The sequence below is a fragment of the Aotus nancymaae genome, unplaced genomic scaffold, assembly GCF_030222135.1.
Source record: "Aotus nancymaae isolate 86718 unplaced genomic scaffold, 86718_ANA_hifiasm-v0.15.2.pri h1tg000004l, whole genome shotgun sequence".
NCBI lineage: Eukaryota > Metazoa > Chordata > Mammalia > Primates > Aotidae > Aotus > Aotus nancymaae.
Window position 1 is genome coordinate 17,244,846 of NW_026988415.1, and position 13,365 is coordinate 17,258,210.

General features: G+C 38.8%; 2 protein-coding genes across 3 annotated transcripts in view; one reads left to right on the top strand and one right to left on the bottom strand.

The window, feature by feature from the left end:
* The window catches only part of FRMD7 (FERM domain containing 7), a 53,036-nt gene extending 43,352 nt beyond the window's left edge, over positions 1-9,684 (top strand). For both annotated transcript variants that reach the window (XM_012458720.2, XM_012458721.2), the window contains exons 6-12: positions 1,117-1,231; positions 1,423-1,570; positions 2,531-2,626; positions 4,592-4,755; positions 6,401-6,469; positions 6,586-6,661; positions 7,716-9,684. In XM_012458720.2, coding sequence (XP_012314143.2) covers positions 1,117-1,231; positions 1,423-1,570; positions 2,531-2,626; positions 4,592-4,755; positions 6,401-6,469; positions 6,586-6,661; positions 7,716-8,810 — 1,763 coding nt within the window. In that variant the 3' untranslated portion in view covers positions 8,811-9,684. The remainder of the gene's footprint in view (positions 1-1,116; positions 1,232-1,422; positions 1,571-2,530; positions 2,627-4,591; positions 4,756-6,400; positions 6,470-6,585; positions 6,662-7,715) is intronic.
* Positions 9,685-10,560: 876 nt separating this feature from the next.
* Positions 10,561-13,365, bottom strand: part of STK26 (serine/threonine kinase 26) — a 54,619-nt gene continuing 51,814 nt past the window's right edge. The window contains exon 12 of the mRNA XM_012458765.3: positions 10,561-12,577. Coding sequence (XP_012314188.2) covers positions 12,553-12,577 — 25 coding nt within the window. The 3' untranslated portion in view covers positions 10,561-12,552. The remainder of the gene's footprint in view (positions 12,578-13,365) is intronic.

A 13,365-nucleotide genomic window follows, 5' to 3' on the forward strand; every position in this document is an offset into this window, starting at 1 on the left:
AAAAAAGAAAAAAATCCCCAAATCAAAACAATCTGAGGTAATTTAGGTTAAGGGCAGATAATCCTAATTACCTTTGTAGACATAGTGCTATAATAGATGTTTTATAAGAATAAACTGGAGACATCTAGGAAAGAGCGCATTATGATCATGGATAAACTGCCAGCTATTTGGGAAAACCAGAATGACTTTCAGAATGATTCATCTACTGGAGATTCCAGATAGCTGAGAATTGACTAGACTCCCAATGTACAGAGTGATGAATTGGCTTGCAATGTAGTTGGCGTTTATATTCTTCTTTCTTGATAATATATGATGAGGATGGAGTGGGGTTGGATAGCTGTATTAGTTTGCTAGGGCTGCTATAACAAAATACCAGAGACTGGATGGCTTAAATACCAGAAATGTATGACCCACAGTTCTGGAGGCTTCATGTCCAAGATCAAGCTGTCAGCAGGTTTGCTTTTTTCTGAGGCCTTTCTCCTTGGCTAGCAGATGGCTGCCTTCTTGTTATGTTATCACTTGGTCTTTTTTATGTGTACTCACAACCCTGGTGTCCCTCTGTGTATCTAAATTTCTTCTTCTTATAAGGATACCAGCCAGATTGACTTACGGCCTTCCCTAATGAAATCATTTCACCTCAATCCCCTCCTTAAACCCCTATCTCCAAATATAGTCACATTCTCTGCTACTCAAGTTAGGACTTCAACATATGAACTTTGCAGAGGGTGGGGACAAAGTTCCACCTGTATCAGTGGCTTATTGAAAGTAGGAGAGATTATATATACATATAACATATATACATATACCATGTTATTTGTATATATAATCTCTCCTACTTTCAAAATGTTCAACTGTGATCTTGGAGCCCTTAAGATCTATACTTGGTCTGTGACTTCTTATACTAAGACTTCAATGCTTGCGAATTGAAAAAGAGCCAGTTGCCACCCCCCCGCCACCTATAGAAACATAAACATACATAAAGCATGGGGTGGGAGGCTTGGGACGGCATTGGCTGCAAAGAAAGGACTCCTTGATGGAGGACAAAAGTATGCTGGATGCTCCATTGCTAAGTTCCTCAAAGGTAATACGAAAAATGTCACTTTTTCTGTCATGCAGCAGAACTTGGAGACTTTCATGAAGAAACAGATAGGAAGCATCTGGCACAAACTCGGTACTTACCAAACCAAGATTGTTTAGAGACCAAGATCATGCACTTTCATCAGAAGCACATGTAAGTACTTTCAACTGGCACCTGCTTCCCCCAGTAGAGAACGCTAAATCTGGGGACAGACTCTTAAGAACAAGCCCTTAAACCTGAGGAGTTGCAGGCTCCATGTAATGCTGAGCTCCTCACGGAGCTCCCAGGGTGGAAATCTCATTCTTGCTGCATTTATTAGGCTCATAAATTCTTTCCCCTTTCAGTGGCAGGAGCCCAGCTGAATCTGACATTCTGCTACTGGATATAGCAAGGAAACTGGATATGTATGGCATCAGGCCTCACCCTGCCAGTGATGGTGAAGGGATGCAGATTCACCTGGCTGTTGCTCACATGGGAGTACTGGTGTTACGGGTAAAATCTCTTTCCTTTCAAGCCCTTCAGATTTAGTGGGGGAGGGGGTTGGTTATCTTGGCTCAAACTTGGGTGTCCATTCCCAAGGTGATCTCACCCCACAGTCTTATCACCAGCCAGAAAGGGAAATGGTCAATCCTGTTTACTTGTAGTTGCATGAAAAGTATACATGACAAACTAATAAACATAATTAACTGTAGGGAATGGATAGATGGGGACAGAAGTAGGCGTGACAGTGGTGGAGTGAAACTTCTTTCTATAGACCATGTGAATAGATTACTTGTTGAACTAACAACAAACAAGCAAAAAAAGCAAAGCTGTTTGGGCAGACCAGGAAAGTCAGGGGAATTTAGAGGAGTTGGAAATGGGTGGAGGAGGCAGTAATTAAACAGAATAGCCTAGAGAAGGGCCTATCAGAGCTGGCAAGAAGGCTTGACTATGTGGAAGGCATTGTGGGTGAGGAGACTGCAGGAGAGAGGTATAGAGTTGGATGAAAGGGTGTTTTGGAATTAGTGGGAACAAAGGCTATATATTCGATATAGATGAGGTAGCAAGATACGGCCAAGATATGATGTGGGCAGTGAGGAGCTATTGAAGGTGTTTGAGCTAATGAGGTATCAGGAGAAAGAGGACATTGTTTTTAGCAGATGAATCTGCAAACATGGGAAAGGGGTGAAATTAGAGAAGCTATTGTAGTAATCCTTTCCTCTTGTGATCTCCCTGTGCTGGCTAGAAACCTTCCCTAGGCACACCCCTTCTTGCCTGCATTCCAGAGCATCCTTGTGTCCCACATGAAATGCCTTCTTTGACCACAGCTCCTACCCAGTGCAACAGGATCAATCTGTGCAAGAGATGGGTCAAGGGTGGTCCTCATGAAGTGCATTTTCTATCAGGTTTGCACTGTCTTACAAACCAGCTCGTGCTAATACATTCTGAAATCTGCCACATTTTTCATTGTAGGGAAATACAAAGATCAATACTTTTAACTGGGCTAAAATCCGCAAGTTGAGTTTTAAGAGAAAGCATTTTCTCATCAAACTTCATGCCAATATCTTGGTAAGTAGCTTTCTAATACATTCTTTTACTTCCTGCTTACTGGGAATTTTTTCTGGTTGTTTCTGCAAATGGTTTGGATGTAAATGGTGAAAGCCGGTTGGCCCTGAGTGATGATGTATCTTCTCTTTTGCCTTTAAAGAAATCAATCAGAGTTTTAATCATTTTTCACTAAAGGTAAAACACTAAGAAATCTGATTGGCAGTTTAGAATTAACAAAGTCATAGGAAAATGGGGCAACTGGGTTGAAAGGCAAGTCACTCTGGAAACTGTTTTTTAGGGATTTGATGAGTCACATGGGAGTGACCAGGTCTAGGACTAAGAACATATTCATTTGATGTTATTGGTTTCATTTTATAAAGTATCTTCGCTTACTTTCCTTAAGCAAAAAAAATCACTCAACACCTAGTATATGCCAAAACCAAGCAGGATGTAGGAGTCAGATACACATGTAAGCAAAATAAACAATTACTGGGCAAGGTTGCATAGCAAAGAGCGAGACAAAGATGTTCTTCTGTTTTTGTTCTAGAGATGGGGTCGCATTGTTGCCCAGGCTGGAGTCCAGTGGTGACATATAGCTCACAGCAGCCTCGACCTCCTGGGCTCAAGTGATTCTCCTGCCTCAGCCTTTTGAGTCGCTAGGACTACAGGCGTGCACTGCCACACTTCAACAAGTTTTAAAACATTTTTTTGTAGAGACAAGGTCTCACTATGTTGCCCAGGCTGGTCTCAAACTGCTAGCCTCAAGTGACCTCCTGCCTTGGCCTCCCAAAGTGCTGACATTACAGGCATGAGCCACTTAGCCTAGAAAGGAAATTTTTATGACCATAAAGGAAATAAAAAATGTGCATCACCTGATTTTTGGCCTACTGAAGATCCAGCAGTTTGGATTTGATTATCTGTATCTTGACCTTATAGAAAAGTGTTCATTGAGCAGTTCAAGAAACTGGATTCAGTGTGAAGTTCATGGAGTGCCCCAGAGGCTGCGTGCAGGAACCTGGAAAGGAATGAGAGAAGTGGGATCAGTGCAGTGGGTTGATGGGGCTGCTGAAAACAGGCCTGCAAGCATGCCGTGTGAGGGGTATATAGTGTCAGGACATGGGGAAAACTTGAACTTTAGGTCTGGAAGACCAAGGTTAGAATATGCTGGATGAGCAACATAGAGTATTGTACAATGAGACAGCCTACAGAGGAAGACGTGTTTCTAACTGTTACACTAAAAAGATTCATGTGCTGGGTGTGGTGGCTCGCATTTGTAACCCCAGTGCTTTAGGAGGCTGAGGTGGAAGGATTGTTTGAGTTCAGGAGTTTGAGACAAGCCTGGGCAACATAGCAATACCCTACGACAACTAAAAAAATACAAAGAAATTATCCAGTTGTGATGGCACGTGCCTGTAGTTCCAGCTGTTCAGGAGGCTGAGTCGGGAGCATTGCTTGAGCCCAGGAGTTCGAGGTTACAGTGAGTGATGATCATGCCACTGCACTTCAGCCTTGGAAACAGAGTGACACCTTGTCTGAACACACAAAAAAAGACTTACATACATGTAGTCATCTTATAAACCCTTCCATCTATAAGGAAATCTCTTCCTCCCTCCCGTTTCCTGGTGGTCATTTATAACTTCTCCTCACCTTGAAAAGATGCCTTTTGATGCTCATTTTAATCTAATTTACAACTTCATAAAAATGTTTCTGGCAGAGAAGAGTGAGTTTAAAAAGTATTTAAGGTGAGGGGAGTATGCAAAGCAAGATTTACTTCTTAGAGAAGGCTCTGTTTGTGAGCAGTGGCCCTGTGTTTTCCTCGCAAGGTTGCCAATCATTAGGTTTCAGTAGGTGTGAAACCAACAGAGAGCCAAGTGGAAAATCAGAACCTGCATGGACCAATGGATGGATAGTTTGGAAGGCATTGGGATTGGAAGGTCTTTGATATTCTTGAAGGATGTTTTGCTTGATGGAAATTGGTTTATACAGGTGTTGTGCAAGGATACCTTGGAGTTCACCATGGCCAGCCGAGATGCCTGCAAGGCTTTCTGGAAGACTTGTGTGGAGTACCATGCTTTCTTTAGGCTTTCGGAAGAGCCCAAATCAAAGCCCAAAACCCTACTCTGCAGCAAGGGTTCCAGTTTCCGCTATAGGTAATTAAACATTGCACATAGTCAAATTGCACACGCTGTTTCTTTTCAAAAACACAGGAAGCTTAGGAGGAGTTCACATTCTAGAAGCAACAAAGACTCCATTTCAATCACATCAAAGATCATGCCCTTTCCTGCTCATTCTCTGTGTGACAAATTAACTCAATATTTCCTAACTAGGAGGCAAGAGGAGGGGGACACCCTACCTAAAGGGGTAGGATCAGAGTCTCAGCAAGGATGGGAGGGCGTGTGCAGCTTGAGAATACATGTTCTGTAAACCCATTGTTTCTCTTATATTTAACTTATATGCAGACCATGGAAAGAAAAGCTCAACAACATCCTTTGGGTTGTAAAAGCTTGAGTGAGAAAGCGCTGGAGGGGATAAGAAATTTAGAAGATTGAACAATATGCCACTAGAGGTTCCTCACCACGGGTCATACTTTGGAGGAATCGAAGCAATGTTGGGTTAAGATCTTGTTTTTACTTGAACACATCAGCCTAGGAACCCGTTGGAGGAAGTTTTCAAAACTTTTACCTAAGGGACACAATTCTGATTAAATGATTCCTCATAAAGGATTTTTTCAAAAAGTGGTATCCTACCCCAGTAAAAATTAAGATCTATAAAATTAACATATTTCTGACTGAATCTCTCCAGTCTGTATTCTACAAATCCCTGCCTTCTTAAACAGATGATACTGAAAATATTTTGCCCTTTTCTTAATGACCTGACTTATTATAAGCATCACATATGATCTTTTGCAGGCAGCTATAGTGCAATGATAGCCTCAGGGCAGGGGAGACATGTCAGGCCCTGTACTTAGGTGATAAATGGTCCAGACTTTTTAGTCCTTATTATTCTTGTGATTTTTTTTATTCTTATGTTTCTCCCAGCCGTGATCTGACTTTCTTTGCTAGTGTATGCCTGACTGGAACAGCCCTCTTCAACTGTTTAGTTAGCTGCTTTTCTTCTGCTGTGGATTGAGAAACTAGATACCTAACCTCATTCAAAGTAGTACGGAATATCAGTCAGTTGACTCTGATTTAGAGGTAGAGGAAAAGCCTTTAAAGGAAAATATATTGTTGTTATTATTATTATTTGAGACAGAGTCTCGCTGTGTTGCTTAGGCTGGAGTGCAGTGGTATGATCTCGGCTCACTGCAGCCTCGACCTCCTGGGCTCAAGCAATCCTCCCACCTCAGCCTCCCAGGAAGTTGAGACTACAGGCATGCACTACCATGCCCGGATAATTTTTATTATTTTTGTAGAGATGAGGTCTCACTGTTGCCCAGGCTGGTCTCAAACTCCTGGACTCAAGTCATCCTCCTTCCTCAGCCTCTCAAAGTGCTGGGATAAAGGTGTGAGGCATCATGCCCAGACCAAATATATTATTTTTAAAGCCCAGAACTTTTAGCTGTTATATAACCCTGTTCAGAGGTCTTTAAAAAGTATCTGTGTTCTGAGTAGTTGAGGTTGTTCTCTGCCTGGTCCTTGAATAAGTGGGTATTATCATTAATGTGATGGTCAAAGATTCGTGACATATGTCATTCATCCAAAGTCTTTTGATTTCGACAATAAATGAGGCTTTCAAGTTTTAGTAGCCTATTGGTTTATGACTAGAACTAAAGATTTTTATTGTCCCTTATGATAGTGGAAGAACCCAAAGGCAACTTTTGGAATATGGGAAAAAAGGGAGACTGAAGAGCTTGCCATTTGAAAGGTACATGTTTTTGTTTCTCTTATTCATGTTTATTTTATGTCAAATTTGGAGATTTCTGTGTATCCTGGTATTCACATGCAGGCTATTTCAATGACTTCTCTGCTTGGGGATTTCAGGAAACATTACCCATCTCAGTACCATGAACGACAGTGCAGGTCCTCACCAGACCTCCTCTCTGATGTGTCAAAACAAGTAAGGTTTCTGAAAATGTCTACTTCTTTAGATAAATGTAATTTGTGCAAATTTCAAATGCTTCCAAGGATTCATTCTGCCAGAATCCCAGTGTGTAAAAAGGTTATTCTGTTCAAATAGTTTAGCTTCCTGGGCAGGTCTGTCAGCTCAGTCTTTCCTGCCAATAGAAGACCATTTAGTAAACTACCACTGGTGTGTACCTTATAGACTGGAGGGATCTGGCACATCTTCAAATTGCAACCTGTGTTGCTAACATCTTGTAAAATAAAGATCCAAAGGAATTCTATGTCTTTACATTTTCACAGCTGAAAGCTCTATCTTTTTACCTATGAAAATCTTAAGGCTTAGAGGAAGGTAAAAGGTCTCGGGTTAAGGTTTTAGAGTATTTTTGCTGTGTAATTTTGTAACTTAAGGACGAAGTGTTGTTCCCCTGGAACTGTGAGATGATGGCTTCCGTTGACATTTTTAGTATGAAAATTGTGAAGTATTTTTCTTTTACTCTCTCTAAAAAAATAATTATAGGTCTCATAAACTCTCATGCCTTCAAGTCACTGGCAGTTTTTATCCAAAAGGCATCAGAGGCATAATGATGAAAGGGGCCATTTAGTATATGAACCTCTTATGCCACTTATAGCCCTCCTCCCACCATTTCACAGAAAATAGGGAGGAGGCTGGGATAGTAAGGTTAGGAGACTTGTTTAAGGTCACACAGCAAATCAGAGACAGAGCCAGTACTAACAGGCAGGACTCCTGGTTCATTAATATAGCTATTAAACCAAATTGCTTGTACCGTATACACCCAGAGTCTGGCAGTAGGATGGCATTGAGAAAGAATAGTGTCACATGTGCTTTTTAACACATGCACTGGGATGTGGTACAAGTTATTACCCTTGCTTTATATATTTGTCTACCCTAGAATAGAACATAGATCTTGTTAAATGACTTTATGAAATTCATAAATGACCTTTCAAACTTTGAGGCTAATTTAGATCCCGCCCCCATCCCCAACCAAATGGCCTTTTTCTTCTTTCACCATTGTGTCCTTTCTCTCAAGGTGGAAGATTTGAGACTAGCATATGGCAGTGGGTACTACCAAAATGTGAATGGAGTGCACGCATCTGAGCCAGTGCTGGACAGTAGGAGGAGGAACTCTGCAGTGGAGGTGACATTTGCAGCTGAGCTGGAGCGTTCCAAACCAGAGGCGGATCCCACATTGCTACATCAGTCCCAAAGCAGTTCCTCTTTCCATTTTATTTATACAGACCCTGTCTTTAACACTGAGCCGGATCCTAACCCTGATCCCAGAGACTTCTTTTCGGAGAGGAGTCCTCTAAGCTCCTTCCAAACAAGCTGTAAGTTTGCTGATAATCACATGAGCACATCTTCTGGCCTCACAAGCAAAGTGAGTCCAGCACAGCAGCTAACTTACACAGATGTGCCCTATATTCCTTGTACAGGTCAGCAGGTTGGTATTATGCCTCCTCAGGTCTTTTTTTATGTGGACAAGCCACCCCAGGTGCCCAGACGGTCCCCAATCATAGCAGAGGAAAGGACAAGGCCAGATAGCTATCTAGAGCCCACTGCAATGAAGCCAGCCAAAAGAAGCCCAGGGAATATCAGAATGAAGAGCTTTCAGCAAGACCTGCAAGGACTCCAAGAAGCTATAGCTAGGACCAGCGGTAGGAGCAACATCAATGTAGGTCTAGAAGAGGAAGACCCAAATTTGGAAGATGTATTTGCATATAACATTCAAGAGCAAACCCCTAAACGGTCCCAGAGCCAATCAGACATGAAAACTATTCATTTTCCTTTTGGGTCAGAATTTAGACCTTTAGGGCCTTGTCCTGCTCTCAGTCGTAAAGCAGACTTGTTTACTTATATGTTTGCAGAGCAGGAGTTGCCAGCAGTTCTAATGGATCAGAGCACAGCAGAAAGGTATGTAGCTAGTGAATCCAGTGATTCTGAATCAGAGATTCTTAAGCCAGACTACTATGCTTTCTATGGCAAAGGAATAAGGTCACCCATGGCCAGAATCCGCTTGTCTTCTGGTAGTCTACAGTTAGATGAAGAAGATGAAGATGCTTCTTTCAACACGCCAACTCCTGAAGACAGGACCTTGCTAAAACGATGCAATTACTTTTTAGCTTAAAAGTGTGAATGCTATGGACATTTCTGAGCCAGTTCCATGTTACCAACTTAGGCAGAAAATACTGAAACTTGTAGAAACCATTTCCTTGGTTACTACGTATTCATTGTTATTAAGGAAATCTCATTTTGGACACCTACTTTATGAAAGGTCCAGCTGCTGCCTCATTCCTTGAGTTTTATTCTTCATTACCTCCGAAGGGTCTCTAGAACATCCCCTCTTATCACCAGTACTGTGGCAAGGTGAGGTGGGTATTTGTCATTTCCACTGCACATTTCCTCAGAGAGATAGTGAGTGAAGGCCAGGCTCTTCAATGCTGAAGAATGGTAACAGTATGGCTTGGCAGAAGAAATTGGCTTCTAATGACATTTAGTGATTTAGTAGGTTATGACTGTATTGATCTTAGTGTTCTTAAACAACACTGAATGAATATTTCAGTCTTTGCTATTTGTGTGGGGCCCAGTAGAAATGGTCTTGTTATATGTTATAGACTTTCATTTTTATAACATATATGAGGGAACATGGCCCTCCTACAGCCTCAGGAACAAGGTGGTGGCATAGATCCTCTCAACATAATACATTTAGAATTAATCTAGGACTCGGCAGAATTCTAAACCTAGGAAATTCATGAATTAAATCAATTTCTAAAGCCAGACGTATACCTGATAAGACTATCATGATGTTTTAGTTGTAACCTCTATATTCTTAACTATGTACTATAGTAAAAGAGAAACATTAACAGGTCAGTTTGTTTATCTAATATTTCCTGCCAGAATTTATTTTTTGTCATAGCTTCTTGCATGTATGCAGACCAGGAAACGTTATTGTAATAAAACATGATGGAAAATCCAGGTAATTAAAAAATAAATTATAAGTATGTTCTTCCTTTTGTTTTAATCAATTTCAGAAGTGATTCATTCTGGCCTATTACTAAGGAAAGGGACAGTTGCAGAACAGGAAATGGAGGGAGGCAAGTAAAATTGTATGGGCAGGGAAAGGAAGAGTAGATTTGAAGGGTAGCTGAAAAGAAAAAGGATGGTACTAGTACCAGGGTGAGTTAATGAACCAATATTCCATTTTTGAACCATTCAGAATTTCTCTAATGGTCCTCCTGGAAGGTATAGCATTGTATTTGATATGTTCATTTTGTTTTTTGATTTTAAAGTCCAACATATTTACAAGATAATATTAGTACTAACTTCAAAGAAAGGATGCAATTCTCTAGGCAAGCTATTTTTATACATAACTTAATGGAGAAAAGACTGATGGAATAGTTTCCTTATTCTCCTAGTCTTTACATCAGAAAAATCCCTCTTAATATACCTCATCCCACCCCTTTCCTCCATCCTAGCACTTTCTTGTCTGCTTCTGGACTCATATTGAGTAACTCACAAGTCTAGAGTAGCTATCTAACAATAAGAATATATTGAAACCCAATCACCTAGGCTTAATAAAATAGCATAATATCAGAATATTATAATATACTTATATATTAAGACACATTAATACCATAGATTCTTAATGCCATGTTAAGTACACCCTAAACCTCTTCTCTAGGAAAAACTCAAACTCCTTTATGTTAATACTATTTCTCTTATCAATTTCTAAAAATCTTCACTAAGATAATATCTGTATATGATCTCTTAATAAAATAATAATTAGGGTGACCATATAATTTATTGTTCAACCCAGGACACTTTCAAGTGACAGGGTACTTTATTAAATAATTTGGTCAAGACAGGAGGCCCAGAAATCAGGACAGATGTTCACTTTATTAAATAATTTGGTCAAGACAGGAGGCCCAGAAATCAGGACAGATGTAGCTATAATTAATGCTTAATGAAATGTGAACAGCATCTTCTGGTTTCCAACAGAAACTTCGATTTTAATGTTCGAACAATAAAGGACAAAGGAGAAATAATTTGAAACACTGAAGCCCCATACCACACCCCCATCTCTAGGAAAATAAACATTGAGGACTGTGAAATTTAAATATTTATTTTCAAAACCCCCAAAACACTGGAGTATGCTTCACCTAGAAACAGTTTACAGGACTAAAAGCTATAATGAATAAGCAATACAATTTGTATTTGGGATGCAATTGTGTTGTAAAGTTTCAAATAATCAATTTATAAATTTGTTGCTTTTACTTTCATAAAAATATCCATTTAAACCATGACATGAGTTGCAAAATTATTTCCAGACTTCTACAGATTATAAACTATAATTGTATTTCAGTTACACAGCAGGTGAAAATTTTAACTGAACCATTACTTCAAAATACAATGCATTAAAAGTAATTGTTACAGTTTAAGTACTAATTAAAAGAATTTTCTTGGCACATAACACCACAACTTTCTCAAGTATCTATATTATGTAAAAAGAGGATGTAATGGCCACTTTGACGAAAAACTATACCTTACAGGAGGAATATCTTTCTTCTAATATTTGTCAATTACTCAGATTTTTTTGAAAAATGACTTTTGTGCAAAAACCAAATTGCACAAATCCAAACAACAAAACATTAACTATCAAAACTAATTAATATCAATAATTCTACAACTACTGAAATGTAGCCCCAGTTCAGAACTTAGGCAGGCATAATATATGTACTGGGCTTAAAAGAAAAAGTCATCACCACTTAATAGTACCATAAATACAAGTGAAAATTAACTGTGCAATCTAACTTGCCTTTGTGTGGACAGAAATCATCCTGTACTACGGTTATTTTCATACGAACTAGAAAATGCTCACTTAAATATCCTTTTAAAAACAATAAACTTATGCTTATTACTGATAATTATGAAGAACAAAAATATATAAATAGTTTATAGGACAATTCACTATCATGGCAAAAATATGCTGGTATGAGTTATATTCATACCTGTTGATCAGGTATTTAATTACATGACAATCAGCTTTATTTTTAGGCTCTCCAAATCCAAGTAGATAGTATGGGATTTTAGTTGAAGATGTAAAACATGAAGCCAGACTAACTCCTCCAACATTACCAAACACCTATCCTTAGCTAAATGATTTTGCTTTATATTTCTAACCATGTTAAATAAGGGTTAAAACTGCCTCTTCTACCTAAAAGAGAATGTAAATCCTACACACCAAGAGGTACTGCCGTTGCTGTACATTGCCTGTAAATGCTTCAAACACAGGGTCTCCAATGTGATTATCATTGAGCTTTGGAATATCATGCCAACTTGGTAGAAGAGTCAATACTTTTACAGGTTTCATTTCTAAGACGTTATTAAAAATTTGTTTTAAGAAGGTATGACTTATTTACACCTCCTCACCAATAGTCATTTTTAGAATATGCATGGCTTTTTTTCAAATAAGCTTTCTGAAGCTTGATAATTTACAAAAATTGAATATTTAGAATGACTTTGAAAGACCTGTATGTTTCAGGAGTGTAGAGTTAACTAAAGGTCAAAACGTGAAAGGTATTCATCCTAGTAACTTAAGAAATAGTGATACTTAAAGCAAAACGGTGTCTCAACATTTACTAGAATAGAGGTGAAACTATAGTATTAAAAGTTATTCCTTACAAAATAATCCTTTCAAAATATAAAATGATAAACACCATCACAAAATAGTTGAATAGCTTCTTCTAAATCTTCAGTGTTGCAAAGATCCAAAAGGCACATAGAGCTCATGAGTTAAACATTGCTAAGCCTGAAGTAGTTTTGGTGGGTTTCTCTGGCACTGCACGAAACAGACATCAATAATAAGTTTCTTAGGGGGATTCGTCTGCTGAATACCTGTAAAATTAAAAAAAAATGTAAACCAATGTACAACTATGCATGTTTATATTTCTCCTTTGTATGAACTCTGCAATGAAGAAACTGATTCCACAAAGAGGATATATTATTTCTATGGAATTTAATCATGTAGATGTTAAAAAATAAACAAGTTCAAAAATCCCTTCTGCATCTGATTTCATAACTTCTGATTGATTTGTTTTCAAGATGGAAAATAAATGAGAGGTTTTCATTAAAATATAAGGGATTTTAAGAAGGGGTTAGGTTTGCGAGTACAAGTGAGCCTTATCAGATAGAAAGATCTTTGAGAGTGTGTTATTTCATAGGTCACAGAATTTGTTCCAACTCGATCCCAGTGGCATCATAAACACAACGATACATAAAGATGCACTGATATAACAGGGTTAAGGCTAAAATTAATATCACCGTATAGCTTGCTCGAGCTAAGGAGTGTGTATGTGTATGCATGCATACAAAAGTCTTGTTGAACATTTTTAAAAAATTAAATGTAAGAACTTTTTTCAATGTGAACAAAATCAAATAAGTATTTCAAGAGACAGCACAGAATCTGAAGTTGAACATAAGAGCCTTTTCTTGGTCTAGATTGAGTCCCTCTACCTTTTCCCTAACTTTTCATGTAGAGGTCAAATGCAGGAACTTTAGCACTGAAACTATGCAACTGGTGGTGTTTCGTTAAATTCTGAGGGTAGTGGCAAGAAAGAAATAATACCCCAATAACGTTTATAAGAGCTCAAATGAGAATATGCTCAGTGACCTTTTGTCTATAC